Here is a 20,722-nt window from a genome sequence, read left to right as displayed (position 1 = left end):
GCCGCGGCGGCTGGGGCTGGTGGTACGGGCGGGGGCTCGTGGCGGGACGCGGAGTACTGGGGGTCGGGCAGGCAGCCATCTGTTCCCAGGCTCTCTCCCAGCGCGCGCCGAGAACCGCTGTAGTGGTCTCCAAAGGTGGTTCTGTACCCAGAAGGGCAGGCCTCCGAGGCTCCCTCCCCAGGTAGGTGCATCGAGTTCCCGGTGTCCTGCCCAGACACCGCCCAGATCAGTGAGGAAGGCCAAAGAGGACCTGGGAGCTAAGTTCACCCGATTTTCAGGCCAGATCACAGTACTCAAAGCTGAACTGAGGTGTTGACTCGGGGCAGAGAATTTTGTTTTCTCTGTAAACAAGCGCTGTGATGAGTCAGGGATGGTACGATTGTCTCCGCCGGATGGTTCTGGTTCTATCGATTATGCTGCTTTATTTAGAAGTGAAATTACACCCCTGGGCTCACTGGCAACTGTGAATGTGACACCTGTCGCTAAGCAGCAGCCCAGAACTGGGGTCTAGGTGAGCTGAAGAGCTGTGTTTATTATAAATTTATAAGTGTGTGTGTCCTGGGCGTATTGCATTACACTTCTGGGAATAACATGGAAACCTGAGGGAACATATTGTCTCATTAAAATTACTTATAATTAACTCTGAGCTATGTGATGGCCTTTTTACATCTGAGTTCTGTATCAGTTTTCAATGTTCTTTCCTGAAACACCTAAGACAGCAATGGGAAGAAAGGCGATCTTCTCTGTATCTTTCTCTTAAAGAGAAACTCTTCCTGGCCCTTCACAGAATGACAGAGACTGAGTAATTTATTTTGCACATTCAAGTTGGAACTATATGTTTACCTAGCAGATCATTTTGAGACCAGGAATCTTCCTGTGCAGGCATATACTGATATTATTATGCTATGGTAGGCCCTTTCCGTCCTCCTGGGAGTTTGCAAATGTTAACATAGAACTACAATTCTTATGTATATCAATAAAGCCTGGTTTGGGTCAGAGCCAGAGAAGAGCAGAGTTGGGGAGTATCAGCAACTACCTTCTGCTGAATGCCTGCTGTGTGCCAGATATTACATTTGTCCTGTTCCATCTTGTTCTTATTCAGTTTGATTTCCCTAAAGAGCCTTGGAGGTAGGTATAATTAACCTGTTTACAGATGGGAAGATGGATGAAAGGTAAGGATATTAAGTATGTTTATTCACTGAGAGCAATTTGAATTAGTACACAGCTGCACTTGCGTTACTTAACAGCTCTGAAACAGTTGACTGCAGTTCTCTACTTTTCGTCAAATGCTTTCTAATCTATGCTTTTGCTTAATATAGATCCTGTTACTCATAACCTTATCACCCCTTTCGGGTAAAGTATAAACCAGATTCTTCACTACTTTCACGAAGACTTGGTTTTAAGATGTTAAGTATAATGAGTTGGGAACTGTAATCTATACCCTCAAAGAGTCTCTCTCAACTTCACTATTGATATTATGGACCCTATAATTCTTTGTTTGTGTAGGTTGTGCCGTGCATTGTAGGATGTTGAACAGCATCTCTGAGCTCTGGCTCTCTGTGCCAGTAAGACCCCCAGCCTCCATCCAGACATTGCCAAATATTCCCCAGCAAGAAACTCTTCATTGAGGACCACTGGTTTATTACATGTGTATCATTTCCTTTGGGCCCTGAAGTATAGTTGATGAAATTTTTAGAGACTCTTCCACTGGTTGTGTAGAACCAGTGAAAGTGATAATTCTTACTGTAACAGTGAAGTGATGTTATTGCTTTAATTCACATGTACAGATATTAGTTGGATTTACTCGTTGTAAGTTGAGATTTTAGGTGGAAGCTAAAAAGGCAAAAAGGTTTTTTTTCTTTCTGTGACTGAACAGAAAGAAGTTGAATGAGTTAAGTTTCAAATATTGACTACCAAGGTTATAAATAATTTAAATGATTGTTTAAAGGAATAGGTGATGATGTGTTGGAGATTTAGAGACCCAGGGCAGTCACCTGGAAATTAAGAGTCAGTCCAGGCAAACATTCGACTTTAATATCCCCTGTCTGGCAATAGCCAGGCATGGTTCTGCTGTGTTACTGAGAGGAGCAGGAACTCTCAGGGAAGCCTGTCTGCTGATGACAGCTCTCCAGCCACCCAGCTGGGAACCAGGCAGGACTTCAGTCCCTCAGAGGGAGAGACTGGTAACAGCCAGTAGTATTTTAGGTACCAGCGTGTTACCAGAACAGTGACTCTGACAAGGGGTGAAGATGGAGATCTGTTTGTCAACCCTTGGTTTTCAGGGGAACAAAACAGAAACTGGTTTTCTTAAGTGATGCTTGATGGCTGGCAGCAGGGTACATCCCAAGATATGGGAATAAATATGTTCCTCAAACTTGCCTGGGTAAGGGAATGCCCTGGGGCAAACTAAAAATAAAGAATCCTAACTGACCTTGAGCCTACTGGATCAGAATATGCAGAGAAGGAGCACAGCAATCTTAATGTTTTACAAGCATGGCATCTTGGCCTGTTCCCAAAGCACTGTCCTTCCTGGGGTCTTTGCACTTGCTGTTTCACCTGTGTGGAACACTCTGTCCCTGATCACTGCATGGAAGGTTTGCTTCATGGGTGTATGACCTGGGTAGTCACACGGAGCCCCATGCTTAGAAGAGCCTCGCATTTGGTGTAATGCTTTACTATTGCCATCTTGAAGTTTTTAGTACTCTGTGAACAAGGGCCCCATGTTTTCACTTTTCACTGGGCCCTGCAAATTATGCAGCTGACCTTGGCAGTGCGACTTGCTCCCTCACTGCTTACATGTCTCCTCCCTGAAGCCTTCCTGACTGCTTTCTGTCAAATTACAGCCTTCCTTCACACCTGCTTTCCCCTTCCCTGCCTTGTTTTCCCAACAGTATTTATTGTTCATCTCCTTTTCCTTTTTGTCTTTTTTTCCAGCTTCTATCTTTTTGGTGATACATTAGCGAATAAATAGAAATCCATACCCTCATGGAGCTTATATCTTAGTCAGTAGAGACAGTAAGTAAGCAAACGAAATATGTTTTATGCCAGGTATTGATAAACAATATGAAGGAAATTAAGCAGGGAAAGGAGATAATGAAGGCTAGTGGGGGTGGCTATAATTATTTAAAATGGGATAGCCACAAAGAACTCACTGAGAAAGAGGCAAGTTGTATGTGGGGGGGGGGGGGGGGTGCAGATATCTGTGAAGAACATTCCAGGCAGCAGCAACAGCCAGTGGTGCAAAGGCCCTGAGATGGAAGTATAATTGGCAAGTTCCAGGAGTAGTGTACCTGGTGCTTACAATGCAGTGGCATGTATTTGGACCTTGAAGGCCACTGTAAGAACTTTGGCTCTTTCTCTGAGTGAGTTGGGAAGCATTGGAGAAGTTCAAGTAGAAGAATGACATGATCTGACTTAGGCACTAGAAGGATCACTCTGGATGCTGCTTTGAGAACAGGCTGTAGTGGGAGAGTGCCAAGGCATGGAAACCAGATCAGTTGAAGGCTTTGTAATAAATGCAGGTGAGAGGATGGCAGCTTGGACCAGAGCAGCAGAGAAGGAGGTGGTGGGAAGTAGTTGGGTTCTAGATGATTTGTTGATATGCCGTATATTTTCTGCTTACTTGTTTACTGTTTTATTTGAGTATCTCTGCCCTACAGATGGGCCCAGGGATGCAGGAGGCTTCTCTATAGGAAAGAAGAATGTGGATGTTCAAGAATCTGGCCACGTCTGAAGCCTGAGGGACCCCAGTTCTTCTGCCATGGCCTTAGAAAATATCTTAAGGACCCTTCCCACCATTCCTTTTAAAGTCATTATTATTAATAATGGCATTTATTATTTTTTAGCTGTTTTTTTAATGTTTATTTGAGAGGGAGAGAGAGCAGGGGAGAGGGCAGAGAGAGAGGGAGACAGAATCCCAAGCAGGCCCCATGCCATCAGCACAGAGTCTGATGCAGGGCTGGATCCCACAAACAAACAGTGAGATCATGACCTGAGCTGAAATCAAGAGTTGCCTTACCAACTGAGCCACCCAGGAGCCCCCAACTTTTTTTTTTTTAACCTGTTTTTTTTTTTAATTTTTTTTTTTTTAACATTTATTTATTTTTGAGACAGAGAGAGACAGAGAATGAACAGGGGAGGGGCAGAGAGAGGGAGACACAGAATCTGAAACAGGCTCCAGGCTCTGAGCTGTCAGCACAGAGCCCGACACGGGGCTCGAACTCACGGACCGTGAGATCATGACCTGAGCTGAAGTTGGACGCTTAACCAACCAAGCCACCCAGGCGCCCCTTTTTTAACCTGTTTTTTTGAGCCTTGCTTGTTTGAGTCCTTTTGCCTCATGCTGGGGCTACAAGATGGTACATGCACTCCTCTTTTTATTCATGGTGACTTTTTCCACTACTGCTTTCCACTAGTCTATAGCTACTTGAGAAGCCAGGTTGCTTGTCCAACTCATCTCTGGACATTCTGTGTTAGCCTGAGGCCGGCACATGGCAGGTCCTCCATATATGTATGGACCTGACCCACAGGCCTGACCACTGTGAAATCAGTAGGCCCTAGAGCAGACCCTGAAAGGTGGAGGCCAGGGTAGGGGTTGAGTGACTTATTTTACAAAGTGTGGTTTGAGGCTCGCTATCCAGCCTACGGAAAGGTTGCTGCTACTGGGATGGTGCTGGTTTTCTCCCCTTCCACCGGCAGGGGGTTTTTACATCAAATTAAACATAGGGTTATATTTGAGCATCTCTACTAATGCATTTGAGGAAGTGGTCTGGGAGACTGAAACTACTTGGGCTGGGTTGAGAAACTATTAAGGGCAGTTCAGATCTCAGAGGTGAATTTGCTTGGGCTGGAATTTCCCTGGCTGTGCTTATCTCTACTGAGACATTAAGGCCCTTTCCCTCACCCCGTGTTCTAGATTTAGCTATGGCATTTGTGGCCTTGTTAGCTCCTCTCGGATGCAAGCATCTAGAGGAAACTCACTGATGCTAGCCAGCCACTGTGAGCTTTTTGTTTGGAAACCCTGGAAAAACATCTAGAAAACAGTATACAGACTAAAAGTGGGCAGGAGACAGGGAGGGGACTTATTATTTGCATAAACTTTTTCTTTGTCTCTTTGCTTTCCCCCTGGCAGCTCGCCTGTCTGCTCCCCTCTCCAGAGGCCACATTGTCTTCAGTGCCCTCAATCACTTCCTGTCCAGTTTTATTCCCAGGGTCTTCTCACTTTCTTCCAGTGAACTGCTAAACTCCAGTCACTTCTTAACACTTCCCCTACCAGAAGTGTTTGAGGTTTAATAGATTCTCATGTATTCTTTTTTAAAAAACAGCTTTATTGAGGTATAATTTACATACCACAAAATAAACCCATTTTAAGTGTATTCAAGGACTTTCAGTGAATTTACAGAGTTGTGCAACTATCGCCACAATCCAATTTTAGAACCGTGCCATCACCCTGAAAAGATCCCCGTTACTTCCTGTTTCCTTCTCTAGCCCCAGGCAACCACGAATATATTTTCTAATCTATAGATTGGCCTTTTCTGGGGATTTCATATAAATGGTGCCTCCTATGTTCTTCTGAAATAGCGTGGAAAGGAAGTAAATCCTATTCCCCCTAATTAGCACATGGCACTGGAGGAGTCTGATTGCCCCCAGCACCTAGAACTTAAGAGTGTGAGACAGTGGGCTGATGGGTGAATCTAGCACTTACTAGAAAATGATCTGGAGAGAGTCCTTTAATTAAGTCTTTTCTGTAAAATAATAATAATCAAATGAAAGTTGTATGTATGTATGCATATATTCTAAGCCACAGAGTGCCATAAAAATGTTAGTTCTGAATGTGTCCTGAAATGTTTTTGGAAGGGTTTGTCTTTTTTAAGGAGTGGAGAGGAAGAAACAGAAATGAACAACGAGATCATGACCTGAGCCAAAGTCAGGCGCTTAACTGACTGAGCCACCTAGGCACCCCTACAGGGGAATCATTTTATTTTATTTATTATTATTATTATTATTATTTATTTATTTTTATTTTTATTTTTATTTTTTTTGAGAGAGAGAACATGAGCGGGAGGGGGGCTGAGGGAGAGGGAGACATAGAATCTAAAGCAGGCTCCAGGCTCTGAACTGTCAGCACTGAGCCCCATGTGGAGCTCAAATTCATGAACTGTGGGATAATGACCTGAGCTAAAGGCCTATGCTTAACCGACTGAGCTACCCAGGTGCCCCAGGGCAATCATTTTAAAGAAGTTTTTAAATTATCGATGGCACTTGTTCTACCTAATGTCACCATGGTTGTCATCTTGTGGCCACCTTGTTACCTCGTACTTAATTCTTCTGTAATCTGTTTCTTAGTGACCAATTTCATTGAGTCATGCTGTTCCATCCTGAGCATGGGAGAGAATTTTGAAATGAAAGTGTTTGATTGCTATCCCTATCCCTGACTCATCTGCCCACAAAAAACACAGGGTAGTTCTTTGTCACTCTGAACAGGTCACACTTTTTATTCTCAGCATTAATTGGGTTTTAAGAAATGTGGAGAACAGAGGGTTGGGAGAAATAGGTGAACTTTTTTTTTTCAGTTTAAATAAATTGAGCGGCATCTGGGTGGCTCAGTCGGTTGAGCGTCAACTTCGGTGCTCACAGTTCATGAGTTCAAGCCCCACATCGGGGTCTGTGCTGACAGTGTGGAGCCTGGAGTCTGCTTCAGGTTCTGTGTCTCCCTCACTCTCTGTCCCTCCCCCTCTCATGCTCACTCTCTGTCTTTCGCTCTCAAAAGCAAATAAACATTAAAAATTTTTTTAAATAAATTGAATAATTTTTTTTTCCTTTTAAAGCCAAAGGAGTTGGGTTCTATATTGAAGGCAGCATGGCTTCCCCAAAGGTAATTCCTTATCCACCATCCACCCAAGGCCTGGTATGATCCAGTCTTGTTTTAGAAGGATAACTCTAGGGGTGCCTGAGTGGCACAGTCGGGTAAGCTTCCGACTTTGGCTCAGGTCATGATCTCACGGTTTGTGAGTTCGAGGCCCACATCGGGCTCTGGGCTGACAGCTCAGAGCCTGGAGCCCACTTCAGATTCTGTGTCTCCTTCTGTCTACCCCTCCGCTGCTTGCACTCTGTCTCTCGCATTGTCTCAAAAATAAATAAACATAAAAAAAAAAAAAGGATAAGTCTAGCAGTAGAGTGGAGGAAATATTGTATATTGGGGAGGGTAGAGAAAAGGGATCATAATATCTTCTAAGAGTCCTAATTTACTGTCCTTTGCTTTATGTGTTCCTAACACAACCCAGATCTGCATTGTGATAGTGCCAGAAAACTGCAATTTTCAAAGGTTATGACAATTCAAATCCTTGTGATATCCAAAATTTGAGGCAGCTATCATTATTCTATATATGTTTTTAACAGCAAACCTTGATGGGTTTTTATTACAGTTGCAGTTAAACATACTAGAATTTGAATACACTGGACCGTTTACCATTAACATAATCATTTATCTCTGGTAATCATGGACTACCAGGATTAGAATATTCCAGAGCTTCAGTGTTTATTTCTGTAACATTCCTGACAAGTGTGTGTGCCCTGGATGAGATTTAATAGAAGCTCCTCTTTATTTCTCCAGGGAGCCCATTCATTCATGGAAAACTCTTATAGCGACTTCTTCCTTATATTGAAAGTCTTAAACTTTTGACAAGATCTTTCAACACAAGGTTTCTAGTTCTAAACCTAGGAGACAAAAGTTCAGAGGAATTCCAAACTTTTCACCTGATAGCATCTGAGCTGCTCTGTGCTTGGAAAAATAAATAAATAAAGTAAAAATTGGGTGTTAAGAAATGTTGAACAGAGCCAGGTTGGGAAAACTCTAGAGTTTTCCAGCTCTTCCTTGGGTTGGATCATGACTTTTCTTAGCTTTATGTGAGGTGACATTCCCAGAACATTAGACCCATCTATAGTCAGATAAAAGTATAAAACATTCCTAAAACATCATTTCACTGTTTGGGATTATCCCTAGTCTCTTGTCTGTGCTGTTGTGGCTTCCTCCGTGACTAGGCTTCCTGTTTCCACTGATGCCTCTTTATTGCCAGTCCATTTTCCACAAAGCTGCCTGAGTGCCCTTTAACTGTAATCAGATTGTGTCAGTCCCTTTCTTCACTCTCCAGTGGCTTCTCATCACATTTAAAGTAACACCTAAATTTTATCCCTTGGAATGCAAGGTCCTATGTAGCCTGGAGTTTTGCTCATTACTCCCTACACTTCAGCCACACTACATTTTTACTGTGCTGGGGCATTGCAGCTGCTTTTTCTCCCCAGAATGCTCCCCCCCCCCCCCCCGACTCCTAGCTTTTTGCATGGCTGGTTAATTCCTTAACTTTACTACAGGTACAGAGTTTGCACCCTGTGCAGTTGGTTCAAGCCACTACTTGTAGAGGAGAACAAGTTAAGATCAAATTTATCACCTTCGGGCAAAAAAACATAAAGCTTACACACCTCAGGGCACTGACAACATATAATGTTAATTATCCAGGCATGTCTGTATGAAATTTTTTTATATATTCTTACTTTGTAGGAGAAATATTTTTTATTGTGAGAAATTCCTACCTCCTTCCTTCTCATCTGCTGAATACATGTTAGGATCTGCCCTTGCCTGTTACTTTCTCCTTTTTAACCACATTTAATAATATGATAGCAACTATTATTATTTTTGAGGGCTTCCTGGGGGCTATGCATTGTTCTAAATACCTGAGTTGATTCGTGTAATCCTCATAATGATCATATTGCATGGGAGGTACTATTATTATCCCTACTTTACAGAAAAGAAAACAGAACCGTTAATGATTAGAAAGTGGCAAAGCCAGGGTTTGAACCCAGAAAGTATGGCCACGGAGCCCATGTTTCCAACTACTACCTGTATTAAAGTCATTGACCTGTTTTCACCTTCAGACTCAAATCTGCCGGTTCTTAGATTGTTCCCCACCTTGATGCTAACTGTGTCTGGATATCTCTGGTGTCCTTGATGCTGGCATCCTGTGTATCATCTCAGAGTCTAGACCACAGAGTGAATGTATACCTGAAATGCTTGCTGATGATGCTGAGATGGAGATAGCACAGTCTCCAACTTCCAGAAGCTTATAGACTAATTCAAGAGGCAATTCTGTGGGTGAATCAGTGGGATGATGCACAAGAATCTAGACAACTCTGCCCTTTACTCCCTGTGCTCCTTAACTGTACCCAGCTGTTGATTCAGTCACCTTGTCTTGTATTCCTGTTACTGGCCCTTTGCCTGGCTGTGATGGCCTGTCTTGCTTTGAATGATAGATGTATGGGTCAGGGTTCTGGCAAGAAACAGTGGGCTCAGGGGGTGTGGCCAAAGAGAATTTAGTCAAGGGACATTTATTTTTATTATTTTTTAAAAATTTTTTTAATGTTTATTTATTTTTGAGACACAGAGAGACAGAGAGTGAATGGGGGAGGGTCAGAGAGAGAGGGAGACACAGAATCTGAAGCAGGCTCCAGGCTCTGAGCTGTCAGCACAGAGCCCGATGCGGGGCTCGAACTCACAGACTGTGAGATCATGACCTGAGCCGGTCAGACACTTAACCGACTGAGCCACCCAGGCACCCCTAGTCAAGGGACATTTATAGAATGGGAGCAGGGTTGAGGGAACCAAGAAGGGATGGTGAAGCAACCTGAGACTAGCAACAGCAGGAAGATATGACCCCTAGGCTTGAAGGGCCAGGGGAAGAAGTGGTATATCCCACACGGGGAGAGCTGGAGCCTGGGATGAGGGAGGGGTTACCTGGCAGGAACTCTGCCATAGAGGAATGCAGCTACTGGAGTCATTCATGGTGCTGTCTTTCTGCTGGTGCCTTCCATTGGAACTCCCACTGGAATGCCAACGACATGGCTTAGGTAATGCAGTTCTTAAGAGGTCAGCCTCTTGGAGTTCGGAACAGGCTCAAGAAGAGTTGGGGATGGATTGGATGGTGAGGGTGTATTTAAAGGGAGAGTAACACAACAGATGACTTACTGTCCCTTTCTGGTTACCTCCTGGGGTTAATCTTTTATGCCTGTTCCTCTAACCTGTTTTAATTTATCTATCTATCTATCTATCTATCTATCTATCTATCTATCTATCCTTCCACCCTAAGCGTTTAGTGTGTACAGGATCTTTGTTAGCCTCAGGGAAGCTATAGAAATAAAAGTGCTTGTCCTTAAGGAACTCACAGTTTATGCTTGATGTTCTCAGTTCTGCCTCAGCAATGAGATCTGGTGTTCCCTGTCAATTTCTGTCCTCCTTCATTATTCTCAGAAAATGGTAGACCCCTGCCAATAAGCATTTCAAAGAGCACTGTATCAGTGAAGGCTCTTTCATTTACAAGAGACAGAAAACCTAACTCAAATTGGCTTAGGCAAAACAACAACAAACAAACAATGGCATTTATTAGCTCAAGAACGCAAAGGCCCTAGGGTATTCTGGCTTTAGGCTTTGATTCAGAGGTCTGATTGCTTTCCTCCAAGGTGGCCTTGTTGTCGGGTTCCATGAAGTGGACAGATTGCTGCTCTTTCTGGTAGAGAAAATGGAGGACCTTTCCCCTCCCAGACCCAGCAAAAGTGTCCTTGCATCTCTGAATCATTCCAAGATGGGACTGTGACCTATCATGAAAGCGAGGACACTGTGACACTGCAAAGGGCAAGAATGAGTCATATGCTCACCCTGGAGTGGGGAAGGGGGCAGTTCTGTGCCAATGGAAGGCCACATACTAGGATGGAGGAGGTGGATGCTAGCTGATAAATAGGAAAAAAACCCAAGGGGATATTAAAGGCAGAGTCAATATACCTGAACCTGTTATGGATAAGATATTCGAATTATTTTAAATCACTCACATTGAAGCCTAAACTAGACCAGAGATACTTAGGATTTTTAGACTTTAATTTTGTCTCCTAAATGCCCCTGCCTATTCATGCCTCTCTTTCCCACCCTCACCTTCTCTCCTTTACCAAGAAACTAGAACACAAAAGACCAACCCACTCTACACAAAAGATGCTTTAATGTAGTACCTTTAAAAGAAAAAAAAGGTTTCACTGTACTATTTGTGTAGATTCAGCTTATAGTAAGAAATCAGGAGATAGAGGGTCCATTTACTAGTCGACTGTTGTTTTTTCAGGCTCTTTGATACAGAAATCTAATTTTTTCACTCACAATCAATTTGGCATTAAAAGATCCCGTAATTTGGTCCCATTAGTCACGCACTTTTATCTTGACTTCAGAGTCAGACAGAAATTCTAGCTCATACATTTAAAGAACTGTAGGCACTTGGTCAAATCAGTCATCTCAATTTCTTCATTGGAAAAGAGAGTAGTATCATCTGCTAAATATTTTCTTTCTCTCTTATATATCCTGTCTGTCTGTTTATCTACTTACCTACCTATCTGTCTCCTCTAAACAAGCATGTATACAATCTCTCATTTAATCTTCCCAACAACCCTGTGAAGGCTAGAGGGTACCTATTTTACACACCAGGAAACAGGCTGAATGAAAGAAGTAACAAGCTAAGCTTGTGTTGAGACCTTTGGTGTTGGAGGAGCTGGGATTTGAAACCAGGTCTGTCAGATTCCTAAGCCTGTGTGCTTCGTTATCTTACCAAACTGTCTCCGTTCTGTGCCTCCCAAGAAGGAGCTGAGGTGAAAATTCGATGGCGTGGGGCGCGGAGGAGCCTGGCATCCCCGGACGCTGTTAATGCCGTGTGGTGAACGCCAAGTGCATGCATTTCTCCCGCTCGCTGGGAGCCCACAGACGTGCAGCCCTGCCTGCGCTCACAGCATTGTGGACTGAAGCACCCCACTTATCTCTCTGGAGTGTCCTTTTCTTCTTTTGCAAAAAGGAGATGATAGTATCTCGATTACTACCCAACCCGTGTAAATTCTGTTCTCCCTTTCGCCCCCAGCTCCCAACTCTGTGGTCTGCACGAAGCTTCCGCAGGTGTGAAAGAGTTTGAGGTTCTAGAAACTGTATTAAATGCCAGCTTCTTCATCTGCCAGTTTACGATGGTTCCATGATACATAATCTCTATGAGTTTTGTTTATTTGTAAAGTGAATCTTTAAATACCTTCTCCGGGGTAGGAAATACGAGATACTGTATGTAAAGTGCTGCCCACCTCCTTTCCTTACCTCTACTGCTTCTGCCCATTCTTCAAGGCCCATCTAAAGTCAGAAGAATCAAAATCAGAACTCCACCTTCTCCTTGAGGCCTTTCTTAACAACTGCAACCCCAGTCTGCACCATTCTTGCAAATTCTCATTGTATTTATCCCTGTACCAGCTCCTGTATCCATTATATTTACCAAACACAATTCCAGAGACATAGGAAGCACCCTGTAAGTAAAAGAACAGTACTAGTTTGTTTTTTTTTTTAAATCAAATAATAGAAATGTTAAAACAAGACTGGAAGTTAGAAAATAAGTGCTAAAAATTCTACATTTTTTAATTTCAGGGATTGAAGGCTGCTTGGTAAAAGCTGCCTTGTAGGGCGAATATAATAGTGGGGGGGGAAATTAGGCTTTCCTTTTTTAAAGTTGAGAAACAATTTCCTGACATCTCTTGAAGTAACTAGGGGTACCTGGGGTAGTAACTAAACCCAAATTAACAGTCTCAAATCCAGGGGCACCTGGGTGGCTCAGTTGGTTGGGTGTCTGACTTGAGCTCAGGTCATGATCTCACTGTTGGCTTCAGATCCTCTATCCCTCTCTCTCTCTCTGCCCCTCCCCCACTTGCACGCGCATGCTCTCTCTCAAAAATAAACGTTAAAAAAAAAAGAATCTCAAATCCAGAGAAAGCATTGCACAACGAGCCCAGATATTTTTAGGTGCTTGTATAATAAACCCTACTAATGGATTTATTTATATAAAACTCTGTTTCCTTTTTCATATTTTAGATGGAGCAGATTAAAAGGGCAAATAAACTGTTTACGAATGATTGTATATTTCTGAAGAAAACTTTGAACATCCCAGTTATATCAGAGAAGCCTTTGTTGTTTAATGGACTTAACTCAATAGATTCTCCAGAAAATGAAACTGTTGATAGCGGTTTTTCTCATGAAGAAGAGCCAGCAGCAGCTGGAGAAGACCTCTCTCCTTCCAGTCCTCAAGAATCTGATGTTCAGCCTGTACAACCTGAAGAAGTGTCAGCTAGAGATTTCCTGCAGAGACTAGACTTGCAGATTAAGTTGTCAACACAGGCAGCCAAGAAACTAAAAGAAGAGAGCAGGTAAAAATATGCTGGTAAAATGTCAGAAGCTGAATAAATTACTCTTACGATGTCCTTGCTTTGCTGAGTTTTGTTTTGTTTTCTCTCTGCTTCTGTTTCCTTTTTTCTCTTTTGCTTTAAAAACTGTATTTTAATTCTAGAAAGTCATTTTTAATATATGAGGTCTAAAAAGAGCTATTGCATTCTGCATAGGGCTTTATCTATTGCAATGTGCTTGTTTTTAGCTCTGTTACTTGTTATAAAAAGTTTGGGGGTGGTGGGTTGGCTCAGTTGATTAAGTGTCTGACTCTTGATTTTGGCTCAGGTCAGGATCCTAGGGTCGTGAGATTGAGCCCCGCATCAGGCTCCACCCTGATTGTGGAGCCTGCTTAAGAATCAATCTGTCGGTCTGTCTCTGTCTCTGTCTCTGTGTCTCCCCCCCTCCTCCACCCCTCTCCCCTACTTGAACTCCTTCTCTCTAAAAAAATAAATAAAATATATATATATATATATATATATATATATATATATATTTTTTTTTTTTTTTAAAGTTTGTTTCTTTGCTTTAGTAGCATAACTGTCCAGCTAGCAGTCCTGGATGGCAGCCAAGCAGAAACATCTAGTTTACCCCTTCAAAGAAAGCAATGCCCTAGGGAATACTTGCGAAATACTGATCCCAATAAATTTGTCAAAGACCTTGTCCATTATTTGTTACTAGGTGTCTTTCACGTGAGCTTTTTTCTTTGTTCTTTGTTAGGGAAAATCTTTCTCTCTCCTATAGAATTGGTTTTCTTCTTCCTTTATGATTCCAAACATGGCACAAGCTATTGTGTTTGCTTTTTTTTGCCCTGGCTACCAGGAAGCTTGCAACTAAAACTGATTTTCAGTTCAACTAGTACAGTATTTCATATGGCTAATATATTTGTATCCTTCTCCTTTCCTTAATCCTGATATTTTATTTCTAATTCATCTTATTATATGTATTTGTTGTAGGCACATCAAGCCCTTAGGAGAAAAAGGTGGCATATAAAAACTATAAACAAATATGAATATAATAATTTTATAATTTAGTACATTTTGTTTAAATGTAATAGAAAATATAAATATAAAGCAAGTACCATTCTTTATTCCAGTAACTGAGATGCCAATAAAACGCATCTAATGAGTATTTACCCTAATGAGTATTTACATTTCATCCAAGACATGCAAAATATTATATATTGATGTACTCCTGCACTTCTTTGGCAAGTGGATATTAAGTTGTATAATAAGTACAGTATATATATTAGTTATCTGAATATCATTTTAAAACACTGATTTATGCTGAATTTTCACTTTTTTTCAGAGATGAAGAAAGTCCTTATGCAGCTTCCCTCTATCACAGTTAGATGATCAGGGACGATAATCTAACCTGGATTAAAAGGTGGTTGGATCATGAAGAAACCAACAACTAAAGATTCAAAAGCATATACATCCTTAAATCACAACCAAATAGTTTCACCTACTGCAGTTGCACTGACGTGATTATTTCCTCTGGCTTTCTATGATTTTAAGTCTTTTATGGCATGAGAGCAAAATCGTATCCTAAAGATCATCACTTTTGTAGGTGATGGTAGTTTTTAGACTAGTTTTTGTAAATACTAGTTAACATAAAGCATCAAAGACTATATACATATTCAAGCTGAAAACAGTGTTTATCTTCTGAAAAATCCTAATGATGTGAAATATATGGTTGCTGTTTAAGTGATGCTGATTTTGCTATGTGTTTATAAATTAAGTGCTATATATATATATATTTCAATATGTATTACAATATTCTGTATTAATATAAAGAACCAAATTTTGTCTGCTATTTTGTAAAAATAAACTACAAAAGCCTGAATGAGAAAATACACTATGTTTTCATATTTGAGTCTGTAATTTTTTTCAACAAATAGAAATAAAATTGATTTTTAAATTATTTTTGAAATGGTGACAGCTTCTCCATTTTAATTGCTTTTGTTATTATAATTGGAATTTTTAAAAAGTTTCAGTAATCTAAAAGCAAATCAATTATGGGTATTAGTAGCCTTTGCATTTTCATAATATTTGAACTGATTTGTTTGAGGTATAGTTTAAACACAAAATATGATCAGAAGGAGAAATAAAAAATACCATGCTCTGAGACACTGGTGAATTCTAGTTTAGATTTCATGAAGTCACTTTGGAGAGTGTTTTTTAGTCACTGTGCTCATTTGAGTTGAGGATTAAGCTTTTATTTACCTCATTTGTATCATATGTACAGGTTATAGCAGTAAGCCTTAAGCAATACATTACTTACAATTAAAGGGTTTTTTTGGTCTCAATTTTTATTCAAGTATCAGGTTAAATCTTAAGCTTCCACAAAAATTTCCCATATTTATCCGTCCCCCACTTCCCCAAAGGAATCTGCTTTCTGTGGAGCAAACAGGACTTTCCCCTCATTTTCTCTTCCCTTTCTTGCTCCTCCAGGTCTTCCGTTAAGCAGGAAACAGGTGTCCTTAGGTGTCAATGCAGCAGAGCTGGTAGAAGCAGAACCGCACAGGTCCAGCCCTTGAGGGTGACGTATAGGTGCATGCATGGGAACAGCAGTTGTCTGCCCTTGGCTGGAATTTGTTCATAACATACATAATCCCTTGTGTTCTGCTTTTTTTTTTTTTCTCATGCTATTATTGTTTTTGATATAGGGTGATGTTTTTCTTTTAAAGTTTATTTATTTTGAGGGAGAGAGGGAGAGGGTGTGAGTGTGGGGGAGGGGCAAAGAGAGAGGGAGAGAGATTATCCCAAGCAGGTTCTGCACCGTCCACTGTCTGCACAGAGCCCAACACAGGGTGTGAACCATGACCTGAGGCAAAATCAAGAGTCAGATGCTCAAATGACTCACTCAGGGCCACTGAGGTGCCCCAGGGTGATCTCTTGATCATGTTTTGCTACTACTTATGAGGAGTTAGTTGGAAGAGGAGAAAACAAGAAAAAAAAATTGGGGTGCCTGGGTGGCTCAGTCGGTTGAGCGTCCGACTTCAGCTCAGGTCATGATCTCATGGCTGGTGAGTTCGGGCCCCGCGTTGGGCTCTGTGCTGATGCCTCGGAGCCTGGAGCCTGCTTCGGATTCTGTGACTCCCTCTCTCTCTGCCCCTCCCCAGCTCATGCTCTCTCTCTCTCTCTGTCAAAAATAAACATTTTTTAAAAAATTTAAAAAAAAATAAAGGAAGGGAAACCATCACGTCTGTAAGAAAAGGTCTAGGCCTCTCTGGAGGCAAAGGAACTTTAAAAAATGTAAAGTTATGTTGTTTAACATAAACTGAAATTTGAAAGAAATCCAAAAGACATAAATCTGAAAACGCTATCCAAAAGATGTAATATAAACAGAAATTTAAAATTAAGGGCACAATCTTAGAAATACTCTTCTGAATATTTCATTGTTGTCTAAGGTCTCTCTTAGCACTTTCTGGCCAAAACATCTCTCTCCTTCATTAAATTAAATTCTGAATTTGTTGTGGCCACAGCTGACCTGTCTTGGACCAGAGTACTTTAGTACTGCCTTGGAGGAGTAGACTGAGCCACAAGGAACCAGGTTTGAGGCCACGCTTTAACTGCTTCTTGGCCATCAGAATTTGAGCACACGCTGTGCCCTTGTTCTTTCTGTGAACCAGTTTCCTCATTTATAAAACAAGGCTGATGATCCCCTGCTTGTCTTGGTTACTGCTGGGAGCTAATGAATGTCACTGTGTTGGAAAACTGCAATACATTCCCTAAGTAAATGTCTCATTTTAAAATATACCGCATAGGTAAATTATAGAAAAGTGAATGGATAAAATGCTTTAATTGCAGCCAGACTTTTTTTTTTTCTGATGTAAAAGCTGCCCATTTGGACTTAGCCCTATAGGACACAGGTGAGGTAGCAGTCATGTTATCAAAAATGACATTAAAATGCTCTGACTGAAGAAGACTGAAGATGGCGGCGTAGGAGGACGCTGGGCTCACCGCGCGTCCTGCTGATCACTTAGATTCCACCTACACCTGCCTAAATAACCCAGAAAACCGCCAGAGGATTAGCAGAACGGAGTCGCCGGAGCCAAGCGCAGATGAGAGGCCCACGGAAGAGGGTAGGAAGGGCGGCGAGGCGGTGCGCGCTCCACGGACTGGTGGGAGGGAGCCGGGGCGGAGGGGCGGCTCGCCGGCCAAGCAGAGCCCCCGAGTCTGGCTTGCAAAAAGCGGAGGGGCCTGACGGACTGTGTTCCGACAGCAAGTGCGACTTAGCGTCTGGGAAGTCATAAGTTAACAGCTCTGCTCAGAAAGCGGGAAGGCTGGAGGACAAAGGGAAGGAGAGCTGCTGAGCCCCCGGACGACAGAGCTCAGTTTGGTGGGGAACAAAGGCGCTCGCCAGCGCCATCTTCCCCGCCCATCCCCCAGCCAAAATCCCAAAGAGAACCAGTTCCTGCCAGGGAACTTGCTCGCTCCGCGCAAACACCCAACTCTGCGCTTCTGCGGAGCCAAACCTCCGGCAGCGGATCTGACTCCCTCCTGCTGCCACAGGGCCCCTCCTGAAGTGGATCACCTAAGGAGAAGCAAGCTAAGCCTGCCCCTCCTGCCCCTGTGCACCTTGCCTACCCACCCCAGCTAAGATGCTAGATCCCCAGCATCACAAGCCTGGCAGTGTGCAAGTAGCCCAGACAGGCCACCCCACCCCACAGTGAATCCTGCTCCAAGGAGAGGGGAAGAGAAGGCACACACCAGTCTGACTGTGGACACAGCGGTGGGCTGGGGGCAGACATCAGGTCTGACTGCGGCTCCGCCCACCAACTCCAGTTATACACCACAGCACAGGGGAAGTGCCCTGCAGGTCCTCACCACGCCAGGGACTATCCAAAATGACCAAGCGGAAGAATTCCCCTCAGAAGAATCTCCAGGAAATAACAACAGCTAATGAGCTGATCAAAAAGGATTTAAATAATATAACAGAAAGTGAATTTAGAATAATAGTCATAAAATTAATCGCTGGGCTTGAAAACAGTATAGCTGACAGCAGAGAATCTCTTGCTACAGAGATCAAGGGACTAAGGAACAGTCACGAGGAGCTGAAAAACGCTTTAAACGAAATGCATAACAAAATGGAAACCACCACGGCTCGGATTGAAGAGGCAGAGGAGAGAATAGGTGAACTAGAAGATAAAGTTATGGAAAAAGAGAAAGCTGAGAAAAAGAGAGATAAAAAAATCCAGGAGTATGAGGGGAAAATTAGAGAACTAAGTGATACACTAAAAAGAAATAATCTACGCATAATTGGTATCCCAGAGGAGGAAGAGAGAGGGAAAGGTGCTGAAGGGGTACTTGAAGAAATAATAGCTGAGAACTTCCCTGAACTGGGGAAGGAAAAAGGCATTGAAATCCAAGAGGCACAGAGAACTCCCTTCAGACGTACCTTGAATCGATCTTCTGCACAACATATCATAGTGAAACTGGCAAAATACAAGGATAAAGAGAAAATTCTGAAAGCAGCAAGGGGTAAACGTGCCCTCACATATAAAGGGAGACCTATAAGACTCGTGACTGATCTCTCTTTTGAAACTTGGCAGGCCAGAAAGAATTGGCACGAGATTTTCAGTGTGCTAGACAGAAAAAATATGCAGCCGAGAATCCTTTATCCAGCAAGTCTGTCATTTAGAATAGAAGGAGAGATAAAGGTCTTCCCAAACCAACAAAAACTGAAGGAATTTGTCACCACTAAACCAGCCCTCCAAGAGACCCTAAGGGGGACCCTGTGAGACAAAGTACCAGAGACATCACTACAAGCATAAAACATACAGACATCACAATGACTCTAAACCCATATCTTTCTATAATAACACTGAATGTAAATGGATTAAATGCGCCAACCAAAAGACATAGGGTATCAGAATGGATAAAAAAACAAGACCCATCTATTTGCTGTCTACAAGAGACTCATTTTAGACCTGAGGACACCTTTAGATTGAGAGTGAGGGGATGGAGAACTATTTATCATGCTACTGGAAGCCAAAAGAAAGCTGGAGTAGCCATACTTATATCAGAAAACTAGACTTTAAATTAAAGGCTGTAACAAGAGATGAAGAAGGACATTATATAATAGTGACAGGGTCTATCCATCAGGAAGAGCTAACAATTATAAATGTCTATGCGCCGAATACCGGAGCGCCCAAATATATAAAACAATTACTCATAAACACAAGCAACCTTATTGAGAAGAATGTGGTAATTGCAGGGGACTTTAACACCCCACTTACAGAAATGGATAGATCATCTAGACACACGGTCAATAAAGAAACAAGGGCCCTGAATGAGACATTGGATCAGATGGACTTGACAGATATATTTAGAACTCTGCATCCCAAAGCAACAGAATATACTTTCTTCTCGAGTGCGCATGGAACATTCTCCAAGATAGATCATATACTGGGTCACAAAACAGCCCTTCATAAGTTTACAAGAATTGAAATCATACCATGCATACTTTCAGACCACAATGCTATGAAGCTTGAAATCAACCACAGAAAAAAGTCTGGAAAACCTCCAAAAGCATGGAGGTTAAAGAACACCCTACTAACGAATGAGTGGGTCAACCAGGCAATTAGAGAAGAAATTAAAAAATATATGGAAACAAACGAAAATGAAAATACAACAATCCAAACGCTTTGGGACGCAGCGAAGGCAGTCCTGAGAGGAAAATACATTGCAATCCAGGCCTATCTCAAGAAACAAGAAAAATTCCAAATACAAAATCTAACAGCACACCTAAAGGAAATAGAAGCAGAACAGCAAAGACAGCCTAAACCCAGCAGAAGAAGAGAAATAATAAAGATCAGAGCAGAAATAAACAATATAGAATCTAAAAAAACTGTAGAGCAGATCAACGAAACCAAGAGTTGGTTTTTTGAAAAAATAAACAAAATTGACAAACCTCTAGCCAGGCTTCTCAAAAAGAAAAGGGAGATGACCCAAATAGATAAAATCATGAATGAAAATGGAATTATTACAACCAATCCCTCAGAGATACAAACAATTATCAGGGAATACTATGAAAAATTATATGCCAACAAATTGGACAACCTGGAAGAAATGGACAAATTCCTGAACACCCACACTCTTCCAAAACTCAATCAGGAGGAAATAGAAACCTTCAACAGACCCATAACCAGCGAAGAAATTGAATCGGTTATCAAAAATCTCCCAACAAATAAGAGTCCAGGACCAGATGGCTTCCCAGGGGAGTTCTACCAGACGTTTAAAGCAGAGATAATACCTATCCTTCTCAAGCTATTCCAAGAAATAGAAAGGGAAGGACAACTTCCAGACTCATTCTATGAAGCCAGTATTACTTTGATTCCTAAACCAGACAGAGACCCAGTAAAAAAAGAGAACTACAGGCCAATATCCCTGATGAATATGGATGCCAAAATTCTCAATAAGATACTAGCAAATCGAATTCAACAGC

General features: G+C 42.0%; 1 protein-coding gene across 4 annotated transcripts in view; it reads left to right on the top strand.

Moving 5' to 3' along the window:
• LYSMD2 (LysM domain containing 2) overlaps positions 1–15,195 on the top strand; it is a 35,477-nt gene extending 20,282 nt beyond the window's left edge. For 2 of the 4 annotated variants that reach the window (XM_086710693.1, XM_086710691.1), the window contains exons 2-3: positions 12,923–13,254; positions 14,579–15,195. In XM_086710693.1, the coding sequence (XP_086566819.1) occupies positions 12,923–13,254; positions 14,579–14,621 (375 nt within the window). In that variant the 3' untranslated portion in view covers positions 14,622–15,195. Of the gene's footprint in view, positions 1–48; positions 182–10,168; positions 11,594–12,922; positions 13,255–14,578 lie in introns of those variants that run through there. The other 2 variants (XM_025919215.2, XM_086710692.1) reach the window with 2 other exon arrangements.
• The last annotated feature ends 5,527 nt before the right edge of the window (positions 15,196–20,722 follow it).

The sequence above is a fragment of the Puma concolor genome, chromosome B3, assembly GCF_028749965.1.
Source record: "Puma concolor isolate L17-30 chromosome B3, mPumCon1.1.hap2, whole genome shotgun sequence".
NCBI lineage: Eukaryota > Metazoa > Chordata > Mammalia > Carnivora > Felidae > Puma > Puma concolor.
The sequence above is the reverse complement of the archived record's forward strand: the minus strand, read 5'-3'. Positions and strand labels throughout refer to the sequence as shown.